The sequence below is a fragment of the Chiloscyllium plagiosum genome, unplaced genomic scaffold (assembly GCF_037043375.1).
Source record: "Chiloscyllium plagiosum isolate Xiang-an unplaced genomic scaffold, Cpla_swu_hap1 HiC_scaffold_4, whole genome shotgun sequence".
Taxonomy (NCBI): Eukaryota; Metazoa; Chordata; class Chondrichthyes; order Orectolobiformes; family Hemiscylliidae; genus Chiloscyllium; species Chiloscyllium plagiosum.
This window is the reverse complement of record NW_028270142.1, coordinates 86,823,335-86,840,891: the sequence shown is the minus strand read 5'-3', so window position 1 is coordinate 86,840,891 and position 17,557 is coordinate 86,823,335. Positions and strand designations below refer to the sequence as shown.

The following is a 17,557-nucleotide window of genomic DNA, read 5'->3' as shown; positions in this document are numbered from 1 at the left end:
CTCTTACCTGAAGATGTTCTGCCTACAGTGGGAGTGTAACAAAGGTTTACCAAACCGATTCCTGATATAGCAGGCTGATGCATGATGACATGTTAAGATTCTCAGCATGTTAAGGTTCTTGTGATGCAGTGGTAATGTCCCAACCTCTGAACCAGGAGGCCTAGGAGCACATCCCATCTGCTTCAGAGATGTGTAATAACATCTCTGAACAGGATGATTAGATGATGATCATACTAAGTGGTGTAGCAGGCTTGAAGGGCTTAATGGCTGACGCCTGCTTCCATTTTATACGTTTGTGTTCATTTTTTCTGTCCTCATTATTTCCTTTCCTTGCCTCCATACTGTTCTTCTCGATTTCTCTCTGCTGACTCATATTCAGCTTCTTTCCACTGGTTTCTTAAACTACTCTCCCTGTTCCTCTAAATATCTCCTGGGCCTGTCTTTCTGGCCTCCACTCAACACCAGCAAAATGTATTAACTAGTTTAGGTTTTCCACAATCAAAGCCGAAAAAATACATTTTCTAAAAATTCCACAGTTCATCGTTACAAGGAAGCAAGCTGACTGAAAAGTAAAACCTTCTAATTCAGTTAAGTCTGGATGGCTAAATGATTGCTACAAGCAGTCTTGCAATCAAGTCTAAAGGTATGGCTGTGTTGACAACAATACAGCTACAAAGGTTAGGGATGCAACAACAGTACTTGCTGTGAATTAAACTTCTGCATTTTTTTTCAGCCTCAGACTTCTCCAAACTGTAAGAAAGATCAGAAGAAAGAATAAGCCAGATGTACACTGAAATTCAATTGCTTACAGTTTGTGAACATAAAGAAAATTCAGTGGATTTACTCATTTCAATCAAAACAACTCATCTTTGCATGAAACAAAATAAAAATCCTACATTCTCACATACCAATTGGTGATCTTACCTAACAACAAAACGAAACTAACTACCAACTTCTTTTCAAATCTTCCTCAGTTCATAGCAGATACATACAGAATTTCTCAACCAATGCAGAGAGTAAGTTGTTCACATATTTGTTTCAAGATCTATGGGAAAATTTCAAAGTATTGGCATTCCAACCATTACATTTATTCTTGATATTTTCTAATCAACTTGTTATGAGATATACTTTCATTAATATACTTTGGTTTAAGACTCAGTATTTTAAAAAATCATTCCCCCACCTCAAGTGCAGAGTGAAACCTACCAAATCAAATGTACCTCATGCTTTCTTGGTTTTGCATTAGTATCACACAATCCAATGTAATCAGCCAAAGCAACAAAAGAAAATTCGGAAAATTTTTAATAGGGTCTGTTCCTACTATATATTGCAAAATAGCTGCAACTTTCTTTCTATCTGAATATCCTACATTTCTCTACCATCCATGACTTTAATCTGATCTGGCCTGATGGACTTATGCCTTAGTTTCAGGCTGCAATTTTAAACTCCACCCTGCATTATAGTAAACATAACTGCTTTTTTGTATAGAATCCTTGAATTTAAGATTTGGTGAAACATTCATCTTTGACAACACATTAGTGTAAACTAATAACAGTACACACTTAAAGATATTTGGTTGAATATGATCAGCTTTAGAAATTTGTTCTGATGTGGTAAAGTTCTGGGGCACCCGGGTTTGACTCCCACCATGACAAATAGTGGAATTTAGTTTCAATAAAAATCTGGAATTAAGAGGCTAACATGACGATGAATCCATTTGTTGATTGTCTGAAAAACCACATATGACTCTATAGAGAAGGAATACTGACTTCAGACCCAGAGCAACATGGCTGACTCTGAACTGCCTGCTGGGATGAAAAATAAATGCTGGCCTAGCCAGTAACACTCTCATCCTGTAAATTAATTTTAAGTAGTGTTACTTGCCACTTAATAGCCAAAGCCTGAATTTATCTAGGTGTTCCTGCATATGAATGTGGATTGATTCTGCGTCTAAGTATAGTCCCAATCGGATTCTGGGTAATCCAAGATGGAGGACGGGAAAAGTTTCTGGCTGTAACAGCTGCTCCTTTTTTGAGATATTTTAAGTGCTGGAGGCGATTTCCTCGAATTCCAGGAGCAGCAATTACTGTACTATAAGCTGTTGCATTGTTTTGGAACATTGGAAAACAAAAGTCAAAACAACAGCAGTTTTAAAAGGGAGAAGACCAGACAAAGGAAGCACATGGTGAGGTCAGTGCAGGAGAGACAGAGAGAAAGAAACTGACACTGCCTTTGTTGTTTGAATTCGTAAATCACTGGACATCGCAGTGTGTCTGGGAAAATTAGCAAACAATGAAATTCACAACTGAACTTGGAGGAACTGTTCGGCAAAGTTCACAGCACAGAATCAGGTAAGTGTATTGTTGTTTTAAGTGTGGCCTACAGTAAGTCTGCAGTAGTGAGTAGAGTGGGTTCTTTCTTGATTATAATATTTTGAGATATGTCTCTTGATCAAACTTCAAATATAAGCCATAACTATTAATTTAACCTGGGGCAGTGTTTGCAAAGGAATAATACAGTGTTATTTTCTGGGTCTGTAGATTGTGAAGGAGCAAAAATGGCCTTTAGTAGAGTGAGATGTGCTTCTTGTTAGATGTGGGAGCTTAAAGAGAGTTTAAGGGCTACTGCAGATTATGTCCGCCATAAATTGGTTGAGAATCTGATCAGATCTAATGGATTGGTTGGAGAGACAGTTAGAAGCAATGAGGAATTTGCAACAACAACAGTATGTGATGGATGGCAGTTGTAAGAAGGCAGGTAAGTCCCAGATGCAGTCACATAGAGAGGTTAACTCCAGGAAAGGTAAGCGAGGTAGGCACCAAGGGCAGGAGTCATTTGTGGCTATACCCATTTCACGCAATTGTGGTGTTTTGGAAAATGTAGGGGGTGATGGATTCTCAGGGGAATGTAGCACGAACAGCCAAGTTTCTGGTATTGAGACTGACTCTAATGCAACAAGGGGTACGTGGGGTTCAAGAGATCAATTGTATTAGGGGATTCTCTATCCAAGGTACGGACAGCGAAAAAGCAGAATGGTGTGTTGCTTCCCTGGTGCTAGGTTGAAACTTTATTGCTGGAACAGCACAGCAGGTCAGGCAGCATCCAGGGAACAGGAGATTCGACGTTTCGGGCACAGGCCCTTCTTCAGGAATCTGAAGAAGGGCCTGTGCCCGAAACGTCGAATCTCCTGTTCCCTGGATGCTGCCTGACCTGCTGTGCTGTTCCAGCAATAAAGTTTCGACTTGGATCTCCAGCATCTGCAGACCTCACTTTCTCCCTGGTGCTAGGATCAAGGATGTCTCAGAGAGGGTGCAGAATGTTCTCACGGGGGAGAGGGGCCAGCAAGAGGTCATTGTACACATTAAAACCAATGACATAGGAAGGGAAATGGTTGAGATTCTGAAAGGAGATTAGAGAGAATTAAGTAGGAATTTAAAAAGGAGGTCCTCATGAGTAGTAATATCCGGATAACTCCAGGTGCTTCGAGCTAGTGAGGGCAGGACTACGAGGATATAGCAGATGAATGCATGGCTGAGGAGCTAGTGTATGGGGGAAGGAATCACATTTTTGGATCACTGGAATCTATTTTCGGATAGAAGTGACCTGTACAAGAAGGACGGATTGAACCTAAATTGGAAGGGGACTAATATACTGGCAGGGAAATTTGCTAGAGCTGCTCAGGAGCATTTAAACTAGTATGGTGGTGAGGCGGAGGGGGGCGGGGGAGGTGGGGCTCAGGAAGGTAGTGAGGAGAGAGGTCAATCTGAGACTGGTACAGTTGAGAACAAAAGAGAGTCAGGCAGGGACAAGGTAGGACTAATAAATTAAACTGCATTTATTTCAATGCAAGGGACCTAACAGGGAAGGCAGATGAACTCAAAGCATGGTTAGGACCATGGGACTGGGGTGTCATAGCAATTACAGAGACATGGCTCAGGGATGGGCAGGACTGGCAGCTTAATTTTCCAGGATACAAATGCTACAAGAAGGATAGAAAGGAGGTAAGAAAGGAGGGGAAGTTGCGGTTTTGAAAAGGGATAGCATTACAGCTGTGCTGAGGGAGGATATTCCTGGGAATACATCCAGGGAAGTTATTTGGGTGGAACTGAGAAATAAGAAAGGGATGATCACCTTATTGGGTTTGTATTATAGACCCTCTAATAGTCAGAGGGAAATTGAGAAACAAACTTGTAAGGATATCTCAGCTATCTATAAGAATAATAGGGTGGTTATAGTAGGGGATTTTAACTTTCTAAACATCGACTGGGACTACCATAGTTTTAAGGGTTTAGGTGGAGAGGAATTTGTGAGGTGTGAACAAGACAGTTTTCTGATTCAGTATGTGGATGTACCCTACAAGAGAAGGTGCAAAACTTGGGAAATAAGGTAGGGAAGGTGACTGAGGTGTCAGTGGGGAAGCACTTTGGGACCAACGACCATAATTCTATTAGATTTAAAATAGTGATAGAAAAGGATAGACCAGATCTAAAAGTTGATGTTCTAAATTGGAAAAAGGCCAATTTTAATGGTATTAGGCAAGAATTTTCAAAAGCTGATTGGGGGCAGATGTTCGCAGGTAAAGGGACGGCTGGAAAATGGGAAGCCTTCAGACGTGAGATAACGAGAATCCAGAGAAAGTACATTTCTGTTAGGGTGAAAGGAAAGGCTGGTAGGTGCAGAGAATGCTGGATGACTAAAGAAATTGAGGGTTTGGTTAAGAAAAAGAAAGAAGCACGTGTAAGGTACAGACAGGATAGATAAAGTGAATCCTTAGCATATAAAGGCAGTAGGAGTATACTTATGAGGGAAATCAGGAGGGCAAAAAGGGGACATGAGATAGCTTTGGCAAACAGAATTAAGGAGAATCCAAAGGGTTTTTACATATATATTAAGGACAAAAGGGTAACTAGGGAGAGAATAGGGCCCCTCAAAGGTCAGCAAGGCGGCCTTTGTGTGGAGCCGCAGAAAATGGGGGAAATACGAAACAAATATTTTACATCAGTATTTACTGTGGAAACAGATATGGAAGATATAGAATGTAGGGAATTAGATGGTGACATCTTGCAAAATGTCCAGATTACAGAGGAGGAAGTGCTGGATGTCTTTAAATGTATAAAGGTGGATAAATCCCCAGGACCTGATCAGGTGTACCCAAGAACTCTGTGGGAAGCTAGAGAAGTGATTGCTGGACCTCCTACTGAAATATTTGTATCATCGATAGTTACAGGTGAGGTGCCGGAAGACTGGAGGTTGGCTAACGCTGTGCCACTGTTTAAGAAGGGTGATAAGGACAAGCCAGGGTACTATAGACCAGTGAGCATGACGTCGGTGATGAGCAAGTTGTTGTACGAAATCCTGAGGGAGAGGATGTATATGTATTTGGAAAGGCAAGGACTGATTCGGGATAGTCAACATGGCTTTGTGCGTGGGAAATCATGTCTCACAAACTTGATTGAGTTTTTTGAAGTAACAAAGAGGTTTGATGAGGGCAGAATGGTAGATGTAATCTATATGAACTTTCGTAAGGTGTTCAACAAGGTTCCCCATGGGAAACTGGTTCGCAATGTTAGATCTCATGGAATACAGGAGAACTAGCCATTTGGATACAGAGCTAGCTCAAAGGTAGAAGACAGAGGGTGTGGGGGGCGCGGGTTGTTTTTCAGACTGGAAGCCTGTGACCAGTGACTTTTATATAAATGATTTGGATGCGAGCATAAGAGATACGGTTAGTAAGTTTGCAGATGACACCAAAATTGGAGGTGTAGTGGACAGTGAAGAAGGTCACCTCAGATTACAACAGGATCTGGACCAGATGGGCCAATGGGTTGAGAAGTGGCAGATGGAGTTTAATTCAGATAAATGCGAGGTGCATTTTGAGAAAGAAAATCTTAGCAGTGCTTATACGCTTAATGGTAAGATCCTAGGGAGTTTTGTTGAATAAAAAGACCTTGGAGTGCAGGTTCATAGCTCCTTGAAAGTGGAGTTGCAAGTAGATAGGATAGTGAAGAAGGCATTTGGTATGTTTTCCTTTATTGGTCAGAGTATTGAGTACAGGAGTTGGGAGGTCATGTTGCGGCTGTATAGGACATTGGTTAGGCCACTGTTGGAATATTGTGTGCAATTCTGGTCTCCTTCCTATCGGAAAGATGTTATGAAACTTGAAAGGGTTCAGAAAAGATTTACAAGGATCTTGCCACGGTTGGAGGATCTGAGCTATAGGGAGAGGCTGAACAGGATGGGGCTGTTTTCCCTGGAGCTTCAGAGGCTGAGGGGTGACCTTATAGAGGTTTACAAAATTATGAGGGGCGTGGATTGGATAAATAGATGGGGTGGGAGAGTCCAGAACTAGAGGGCATAGGTTTAGGGTGAGAGGGGAAAGGTATAAAAGAGACTGAAGGGGACGCTTTTTCACGCAGAGGGTGGCATGGACGGGTTGGACCGAAGGGTTTGTTTCCATGCTGTCCATCTCTATGATTCTATATGATCGAGTTTTGCATTGTCGGAAAACTTCTTATTGATACCCTTAGAATTATGTACAAGCTGCTTATATCATAAAAAGCAGGGGGCTTCCAATTGAGCCCTGCAGAACCCCACTGGGAACAATTTCCCAGTCACTAAACAACCTGAAAACAATTCAACAATTATCCTGTCACTGTGCTAATTTTGTGGCCAGCTTGCAATATTCCTCTGGATCTCAGTCTTTTTTTTCTAACCAATTACCTATGTGTGACCTTATCAAACATCTTTCTAGAATTCATGTAAACCACATTGACCGCATTACCAATCCTCCTTGCTAATTTCTCAAAGTAATTTCAATCAATTTAGTCAGGCACAAGGTTCCATTAAATAGTCCACATTGACTCTTCTTGACTAAACCATGCTTTTGTAATTGACGGTTTATCTAGTCTCTCAGAAATGAGTGCACTACTTTGACTATGGACGTTAGACTGACTGACATGGAAATAAAAAATTAGCAGTGGGCCCTTTGAACCAACTTCACGATTCAATATGACTATAACTGATCATCCAACTTAGTAACATATTCCTGCTTTCGCCCACATCCTTTAATCCTTTTAGTTTATGAACCACAACTAGCTCCTTGAAAATATTCAATTTTTTGGCCTCAACTGCTTTCTGTCGCAGAGAATTCCACAGGCTTACCACTCTCTGGGGAGGCAATTTCTCCTCATCTCAGTCATAACTAGCCTACACCACACCATTAGATTGGGACCCTAATCATCAGGAACATCCTTCCTACAGTTACCCTGTCTAGTCTTGTTAGAATTCTACAGGTTTACGGAAGATCCCTGCTCATTCTTCTAAATCCCAGTACATATAGTCCTAACTGATCCAGTTTCTCTTCATACATCTGTCCTAGCAACCTGGGAATCAGTCTGCTAATTTTTTTCTTGCATTCTTATAGAATCATAGAATTCCCTATCATAGAACCACAGAATGGAAGGAGGCATTTGGCCCACTGAATCCACATCGACTCTCAGGGCAGCATCTCACCCAGACACACCCCTTTACCCTATCCTTGTAACCCTGCATCTCCAACGGCTAATCCACCTAGGCTGCACATCTTGGACATTGTGGGCAATTTAGCACAGTCAATCCACCTAACCCTCCGTAGCCTGAACAACCTTCTTCAGATAAAGAAATAAAACTGCACACATTACTCAAAGTGTCATTTCACCTGTGCTCTGTATGAAAGCAGCAAGATGTCCTTACTCTTGTACTCAAATCCTCTTGCCATTCAGGTGATTTGCCTTCCAGTTCTTGCAAGCAAAGTTGCGAACTTCACGTTTATCCATATTGTACTTCATCTCCAATGCATTCGCCCACTCAATTTGTCCAAATCACACTACTCCTCACAGCTCAATTTCCCACCCAGATTTGTGTCGCCTGCAAACTTAGTGATATTACATTTAGTCCTCTCATCTAAAATCATGACTCTATATATTGCTGGGTTCAAGCAATGGTCCCTGCAATACCCCATTAATCACTGATTGCCAGTCAGATAAGGACCCATTTATTCCGAATGTTTTCCTGGCTGTCATCAATTCTCTATCAATTCATACACGAACCCTAATCTCATTAGTTTTATATACTAACCTCTTAATTTTTCTAATTTTTTTTTAAAAAAAATCAATATTTCTAGAGTCACTTTCTTCGTGCTCTAGATTGGATTACCAGGCCCTGGCAATTTACTGGCCTGAAATCTTACCAAATTTTCCATTATCTCCCTCTGACCAGACCCTGTGTTCCACATCAGGTTATTTGTGTCATCCTTTGTGAAAACAGAACCAAAATATGTATTTATTTGGTCTGCTCCAGGTTTCTGAATTCAAGAGGCACCTGGAGTCAAGTTAGATATGCACATGGCAGAGACAGATAGGAGTTTTTGGAATTTAAAAGTGACTTTAGATGGCAGTTTGCATTCGTGGTGCCAAGATCAAGGATGCCATAGGATGGCTACATGTCATTCTTCTGAGGGAGGGCAAGAAGCCAAAGGTCATGAACCATGTCAGTGCTAATGGCTTAAACAGGAAGGGGGAAATGAGGTCATGAGAGCAAATTTCAGGGAGCTGGCAAGGAAACCAAAAGCAGACCTCCAAAGCAGATTGCTCTCAGTTTCATATGTTAGCGAGCATTGTGATAGGGGAATTGAGCATTTGAACATGCAAATGAAACAGGTGCAGGATGAAAGGCATCACATTTGAGGCATTGGGACATAAACAAAATGAACTGGTTGTAACTTAGCTTGATTGGGACAAATATCCTTGCAGGGTGACTTGCTAGAGTTGGAGGGGTTTAAGCCAGATAGGCAGGAAAATAGGATTTTAAGAAGGAGCTCAAATTCCAGGAGGGCAAAGGGAGCAAAACTAGCAAAAGGTCACTAGTAAGCAATAACAGAAGACAGACAAAGTGACGGCAACATTAAGTCGGATCAACATGAAGAATAATATCAAAAAGGCTGAACTAAAGTACATCAGCATATAAGCATTGACAAAGATTCAATATCAAACCCTAACAAACTGAAATAAATAGATATGATTTAGCTGCCATTAGAGACATGGCTACAAGGTGACCAAGATTAGGAACACAACATCAAAGGATATTCTACATTTAGGAGGAATGTACCAAGGGAAACCAAATGGGAAAGCACTCCAATAAGGGATGACATCAGTACATTTGTAACGGTGTGTTATTGATCAAAGAATCAAGATGTAGAATATGTTTGGTGGAAAGAAGGCACTGCAAGAAAAGCAGACATTGGTGGAACTTGTTTATATCATGAACTGTAGTACTAATATTGGACAGACTTTAAATCAAAAAATTAGAGATACATGTAATTTGGGGTAATACAGTAACAATGAATGACTTCAATTTCTATGTCAGCTTAATTAACCAAATCAGTACTAATGGGGTGGGGGATGCATTCCTGGGTGTGTATGAGTCTTTGCATCGGTATGTTGAGGACCTAACTAGGGATTGAGCTTTAATTGGATTTGGTATTCTACAAAGAGAATGGATCACTTAAAGGTTTATGGTAAAAGGAGCCTTTGGGAATCTATGACCATAAAATAACAATTTTACAACATAGTTAGTTCAGAAACTGGGATCTTAAATCTGAGCAAAGGACGCTGGGGCAAAAGGAGCAGCTTGGCTGCAGCGGATTGGGAAAATGCACCAAACAATTGGACAGTTCACATGCAATCAGTAATTTTTTTTTTCAAAACTACCACGTATAAAATAGATATATATCCTTGTACGGCAGACACTGAAAAGTTTGTTAACTAAGGTTAACAAAAGAAATTCAAGACTGCATTACATCAAAGAAAGAGGCTTCTAGTAATGGCAGAAACAGATGAAAACCTAAGGATTGGGAGCAGAGGAGGGCCAAGAATCTAATAAGGAAAAAGTAAAGAGAATATGAATACAAGTTGTGAGGCACGTAAATGAATAGTACAGAATCTACAGATACATTACATGAAAAAAATTAATAAGCATAAATATGGATATTTAATAGCTGTGGACAAGAGAATTGATTTCAGACAACAGGGAAATGAATATGGAGAAACTAAACAATTACTCTGCATTTATCTTCACAGAAAAAACAAAATCTCTCAAATACAAGGCAACTAAGGGACTTGTGGAACTGAACAAAGTAGTGCTCGTAAAAATGCATTCGTTGAAAATTATTTGGATTTAGGGATCGCTTGGACCAGGTGACCTGTATTCCAGCATATTGAGGGAAGTAATAATAAAAATAATGGATGCATTGGTGGTTACCTTTCATAAATCTTTAAAGTTTGGGAAGGTTCTGCTGACTTCCCAGTTATCGAAGCAGGGGAGAAAAGGGAAGAGTGGAGAACTATCAGCTTGACGTCCTTAGTAGGGAAAATTTTAGAATCTATTACAAAGGATGCGTTAGCTTAATATTTAGGTAAGACTGGAAAAATTGGGCATTGTGAACATGGGTTTATGAAAGGGAAACAAATTTGGGAGTTTTTAAAAAGGATGTTTTTTGTAGCGTCGACAAAGGGGGAAGATAGGAGAAATGACAATGCAACGTGTGTGTTTGGGGCTAAATCAGAACCAATCTTTAAAAGGACATTTTATATGATAGTCTAACAGGAGAAAAGTAGCAAAGGCAATTGATTGAATGGTCTTAATATTCATATAAGCTTGTGGCACTTACTGTTTTAACTAAGGATGAAGAGTCAGGAAAGAATGTTGAACAGGAGTAGTAAAGGAGGAATTATCTTGGCTCTCCTGGCATGATGAGCAGCCTTAACAAATGACCACAAAACCAAATTATGTTTTGTGATCCAGCGAAGGCTGGCAGTGTTTCATTAAACCTGTCACAACATATGTATTCAGACATATATCCCTTGGACTTGAAGTGCAGGTGAGGGCTGGGCTGCAAAAACAGCCAATGTGAGACATAATGGCTTCATTGGATACAAGGTCATCAAAAAAACATGTATTTATATAGCGCCATTCAAAGCACAGAATGTCCTTAAGTGTTTTATAACAATGGTCTTTTAAAGTGCAGTTGCATAAAAAAGTGATGACAACCTGTTTTTATTGACAAGATGTCTGTTTGCAAAGTTTTTACTGTTGTACTCTTCAGGGCAATTTGCAAGATTACCATTTAAGGGGAAAACCAACATTTAAACTGATTAGATGGTGAGTGGACTTTGATCAGCAGGGGCATTGAGATGGAGACTGCACCAATTAATTAATTATAATTCACAGTTTATTGCCAGGCTTTGTTTAAATTTTAAACCAGGCTGGTCGACGAATTGGTCAGGGCATTACTGGAGAAACAAACTAGCAAAATAGATGACATCCATTTGCCAAGTTCAAACAGATGCAGTACATGTGCATTTTTGTTCTATCTGCAAATATTAGAACCATGTGCATTAACATATGTAGCTTTTGATTTATGCAAGGGCCCATTGCTGAGATGTGTATCAATAGTCATAGATGAGGTGCCAGAAGACTGGAGGTTGGCTAACGTGTTGCCGCTGTTTAAGAAAAGTGACAAGTTCAAGCCAGGAAACTATAGACCGGTGAGCTTGATGTCGGTGGTGGGCAAGTTGTTGGAGGGAATCCTCAGGGACAGGATTTACATGCATTTTGGAAAGGCAAGGACTGATTAGGGATAAAGTGAGGTCTGCAGATGCTGGAGATCAGAGATGGAAATGTGTTGCTGGAAAAGCGCAGGTCAGGCAGCATCTAGGGAACAGGAGAATCGACGTTTCGGGCATTAGCCCTTCTTCAGGAATGAGGAAAGTTGGTCCAGCAGGCTAAGATAAAAGATAGGGAGGAGGGACTTGGGGGAGGGACTAAGTCCCTCCTCCCTATCTTTTATCTTAGCCTGCTGATTAGGGATAGTCAACGTGGTGTTGTGTGTGGAAAATCATGTCTCACAAACTTGATTGAGTTTTTTGAAGTAACAAAAAGAGGATTGATGAGGGCAGAGCGGTAGACGTGATCTGTATGGACTTCAGTAAGACATTCGACAAGGTTCCCCATGGGAGACTGCTTAGTAAGGTTAGATCTCATGGAATACAGGGAGAATTAGCCATCTGGACACAGAACTGGCTCAAAAGGTAGAAGACAGAGGGTGGTGGGGGAGGGTTGCTTTTCAGACTGGAGTCCTGTGACCAGCAGAGTGCCAAAATGATTGGTGCTGGGTCCACTATTTTTCATCATTTATATAAATGATTTGGATATGAACATTGGATGTATAGTTCGTAAGTTTGCAGATGACACCAAAACCGGACGTGTAGAGGACAGCAAAGAAGGTTACCTCAGGTTACAATGGGATCTTGATCAGATGGACCAGTGGGTTGAGAAGTGGCAGATGGAGTTTAATTTAAATAACTGCTGCATTTTGGGAAAGCAAATCTTCGGACTTATACACTTAAATGGTAAGGTCCTAGGGAGCATTGCTGAACAAAGAGACCTTGGAATGCAGGTTCATAGCTCCTTGAACGTAGAGTCGCAGGTAGAGAAGAATTGAATTGAATGACACTTCAGTCCAAAGGTGGACACAAAAGGGTTTGAGGTGTGGAAGAGGGATAAGCACGGAAAGTGAAATAAGGTGGTGTGATTGTATTTACCATTGAAACAAAAAGTAACAAGGGAAACAAGGTAGTAAAGTCTATACAGTCGCCATGAGTTAAATTAGAGTCTTTATATGGAGGATGATATTAAGGAAACAAAAGAACGAGAGCCATTGTGGTACAGTGGCAGCGTCCCTACCTCTTGGTCAGAAGGTCTGGGTTCAAGTGCCCCCTGTGCCAGAAGTGTATCATAACACATCTTAGCAGGCCGACTAAGATAATAAACAATAGCAAAATAATTATACTAAAATTCTATAATTTATTTCATTATAAATACTGCATACTCAAAACTTATCAGCCACTGCACCAATTCAGAGTTCTGACAAGTTTCAATCACTTCCAATTGAGCAAACATTAAATTTCTACAATTTCCACACTGAATATTGCAAAGTTTCCACTGCAAGACAAAATATGCAATCTTAGAAGATTTAATCAGTTTCAAAATGGTGCATTTGCAGTTTGTCTATTTTACTTTCAGTATAAGTTTCTTATCAAGCATCTAGCTAACACTTCTGTTTGAAACTTCCAATATTTAACCCTTCAAATCCAAAGCTATGTGAATGTCACATTAGACAGTATGTCACTGTCTATGTAATTATAGAATAGACACTATTGCTATTGACTCTCTTAGTTCATTCCAGCAAGGCAACATTCATTTCATAGAATAATATAACTATTATCAGACCACTTTATTCATACAGCCATCTACAGAACTCTGAACTCAGTCATTGGAATGCATTTCAGGAGAAATGAAATTCCAAGTGTATTTTTATCCTTTTTTTCTAATTTAGCGAGTTGGCACACTAGCGTTTAAGCCCACAACACATTTAAACAAGTGGTGCTTACTACAGTTCCAACATCACGTGATAAACCATCTCTATACCTTCTCCAAGGTCTTAACATCCTCAAAAAGTGTGGTTCTCTGAATTATACAAAACACTTCAGAATAGATTTACAAGGATGTTGCCAAGGTTGGAAGATTTGAACTATGGGGAGAGTTGAATAGGCTGGGACTGCTTTCCGTGGAGCGTCGGCGGCTGAGGGGAGAATTAGAGGTTTATAAAATCATGAGGGGCATGGATAGGATAAATAGACAAACTCCGTTCTCTGGGGTGGGGGAGTCCAGAACTAGGGGGCATAGGGTGAGAGGGGAAAGATAATGAAAAAGACCTAAGAGGCAACTTTTTCCACGCAGAGGGTGGTATGTTTATGGAATGCCAGAGGAAGTGGTGGTGGCCTGTACAATTGCAACATTTAAAAGGCATCTGGATGGGTATATGAATAGGAAGGGTTTGGAGGGATACGAATCAGGTACTGGCAGGTGTGGTTAGATTGGGTTGGGATATCTAGTCGGCATGGACAAATTGGACTGAAGGTTCTATTTCCATGCTGTGCATCTCTATGACTCCATGACTTCAACTGAGACCTAACAAATGATTTGTAAAGTTTTAGCAAGACATCCTTATATTTGTATTCAAGGCTGTCATTTGCAAAGCTAAACATCAACATTTAACCGTCTTATAAATTTTCCCTGGCAGCTTCAGGAATTTATTAATATACCTGTCAAATTACACTGCATTTGCACTTCACTCCCCTTCAACATTGAATTTACCAACTCTCCATGATCTTGGTGTTAAAGTGCCCCACTGCACAGTTCAACACACTAAATTGCCCTTTCACAAATCTTTCTAATTAACCAACATTAATACACACCTGATGGCCACTATTGGCCTCTTCACTATTTACTAGTCTTCCAAGTTCTGAATAATTCACAAACTTCAAAAGGTGGACATCCTATATCCAGGTTGAAGTAAATTTATATATATCTGAAGTGCAAGTCCTAATATGAATCCCTGGAAAACCCAATTCCATACATCTCCCTGATCCCTACTCTCAATACAACTCTCTCCCCCTTCATTCCAAAGTGAATTATGCACCTCTAGTTTTGCAATGTCCCATGAGTATGCTAAGCCAAATGCCAAAGACCTTGGGCAGAGATTTGACTAGTACAAATCTCACTTTCCTGAGTGCCTTTGAGACAATCTTATTGAAGCATACAGACTTCATACAGGACTCAATAGAAAAGGAAGAAAGAAACATGTTTACTCTGGTCTAGAATTAAATGTCAGAAGAATTCCAGCAACTGAAATGATAACCTGTGCTAATTTTGTTAAACCACTCAAGTGCTGGAAACAGAATCAATGATCAAATACTGAAGTGCATTAGCATTAATCCAATTAATTCAGTCTTATAAAGTTAAAGGTATTTGTTATCCTGGGCAGCAGTGATGATGTTGCAAAACTTTGTGGGTGGCTATTTACAAAGTTCAGAACCTTGTTTCAATTAATTTTATTCACCAAGTAAAATGCTACATATTTGCATAATATTACAGAAAATGAATGCTCTTAAATAAGAAACTCATGGCAAGCTTCTCACGTAACTGACCTAAAATTCTAAATTGTTTTATCAGCATATCAAGGAGCAGCTGCATCATAAATTCCAACTGTAAAAAGAAAAGGCATAACATGATATACCTGTTCAGCATTAAGTTTGCCAAGAAGCACTTTAGTTAAATCATGACAGTATTGCACACTTTGTAAATGCCAAATTGTATCCTGGAAGTTAAAAGTCACATCTAATATCTCACTATCAGTAGAGAAAGGATTACAGGCTGTTGGGATATCATTCAACAACAATTTGGGTGATAAATAAATTAACCAACCCAGCATGAATGAACACAATTTACTCCTCCTCCTCACAAAAACACTGTTGCCTCATCACCTTCCTGAATGTTAGTAATTCACTCGCATTTTCATCTGAAATAATACTTCCAAATCATCCTTTAAGGCGTTCCTTAAATATAATCAGGAAGCAACTTTTAACAAAAAAGCAATATTGCAAATCTGAGAAAAAGACGCTAGCCAGGAGAAAGCACTTTTAGAGGTTTAGAGGAGATGGATACCAACCTAATAACTAGGCAAATAAAAAAAAAAGCACAAAGGATCAGTACAGACCAAAACATTCTGAAAAAAAAGGGGAATGAAATGGCTGAAAATTCCTATTCAATTAAAAAAAGGTTCTAAAAATAATACCCAAGGAAAAGTATGCTACTGAATTAAAATTAGCAATGCAAAGAGGAAAAAAAAAACCCAAAAAAAGCCTAAACCACAGCAGTATCCAGGGAGATTAAAAAGCTAAATATATGGATAAAAAAGACAGCATAAGAGGGTGATAGTTAAAACATAAAAAGGAAAAAGACTGATGTAGGAGACAGGCACTTAATGCAATCATAGAATCATACAATTGGCTACAGCATGTAAGACGACCATTTGGTCAATCAGGTCCTTGTCAGATCTCTAAGAGCTAATACCACTCCTCATCTTTTCGCTACAGCCCTGGAAATTTTCTCTCAAGATAATTATCCAGTTCTCTTTTGAAAACTACAAATTAATTTGCAACAACACTTACATAGAGCCAAATTCAAAGTAGTTGTTACATAAAAGAGTTTCCCATGGTGCCTTGTTTTCATTTACCTCTCATTCCTGACCCTTCCACCAATGCGAACAATTTTTCATTATCTCCTCTGTCCAGGTTCCTCGATTTTATGCAGCTCTATATAATGTTCCCTGTAGACTGCCTTTTGTGCAGAGGTGGGAAACCCATGCACATCCCATGATGCACCACACACTCCTCAGCCACAATGTCCAAGCCTTCTCAACTGTCAGTCAGTCCTGAGCGCACACGTAGCTGTTTCCACAGCACTGGAGATTTGTTGGGGTCGAGAGAAGAGGTCAGGTCGCACCTCTGAAGTTCAAGGAGAGGGGAGTTTGTAGATTAGTTTATGGTCTGTAGTAACCAGAAGGATCAGTACAAAATCCGAGAAGCATGTAGCCTTTCCAGAATAACGTAATGCAAATAGCAAGTAATACTTTTCTTTCATAGTTTAAGTTTTGTTTTAAGTTTGAACTGTCTGAAAGTCAAAGAAGAGTCAAATCCCTGAAAAAAGAAAGCCTGTGCATACTTGAAAAAAGGAAAGTCTGTTTGAGATCACTGAAACCAAAATGGTATCTTCAACACACGAACAGAAAGTATGAATGCTTGAATTTTTCACTTTCTGTAAAACTGACAATGTCCTATGCACTCAGCAGGTCTGACAGCACCTGTGGACAGAAAGCAGAGATTTCAAGTCCAGTGATCTTCTTCAAAACATAAGTGCTCTGAAGGTCACTGGACCTGAAATTGTAGCTCTGCTTTCTCTTCACAGATGTGGGTAAATTTGAGATTTTTCAGCAATTTATGATTTTGTTGCTGACTTCCAACATTCACAGTTCTTTAGGTTTTTTTTTGTGTCCTATGTACGGTTTGCTCTAATGCAAATTCAGGAATTGAGTTCTGTCCTGGGGAAAAAAAAGTGAAACATTTGCAAATAGGACGATCTAAAGCAGCATTTGAATCAAAATGTACATATGGATTCTGTTGTTAGGCTATGAAACCATAACAAATGTGAAGTTCAATGAATACTATCGAAATGATAGGAAATCATGAGAGGACGGTGCAGCACACAGCACAAGACAATAAATCGCAATATGGTGAAAGTTTTAATTGATAATAAAATACTTGCAACGAGGATAACTGTGCCTAAGCTTTCTGTGCAAGACATTCATGACCTTGCGGCACGATATGCAGCAATTATTAAGAGATTGTACAGCAAGAATCATGCCTTTGAATTTCTGCAGCACATTAACTTAGTGATAGAGAAACAGTTTCTGGCGAATTGCACAAATCATGTTTTTATGCATTCACAGTAGACCAATGTACAGACATTTGGCACAAAGAAATTTAGATTTTGCATGTCAAGTTTCAACCAGAATCTGAACTTGTTTACAAGACTGCCTTTGCAAGAATTTTAAGACTGA

At 39.7% G+C, this 17,557-nt stretch overlaps 1 protein-coding gene across 6 annotated transcripts in view; it reads right to left on the bottom strand.

The window, feature by feature from the left end:
• garem1 (GRB2 associated regulator of MAPK1 subtype 1) overlaps positions 1 to 17,557 on the bottom strand; it is a 136,118-nt gene that overhangs the window by 76,529 nt on the left and 42,032 nt on the right. For 2 of the 6 annotated variants that reach the window (XM_087986448.1, XM_087986450.1), the window contains exon 2: positions 700 to 750. The exons of 3 other annotated variants lie outside the window; for them this stretch is intronic. Coding sequence is in view for 1 of the 3 variants with exons in the window: in XM_043688265.2 (XP_043544200.2) it covers positions 704 to 750 (47 nt within the window). In the remaining 2 variants the exon portion in view is untranslated. The remainder of the gene's footprint in view (positions 1 to 699; positions 751 to 17,557) is intronic. One more of the 6 variants, XM_043688265.2, reaches the window with a different exon arrangement.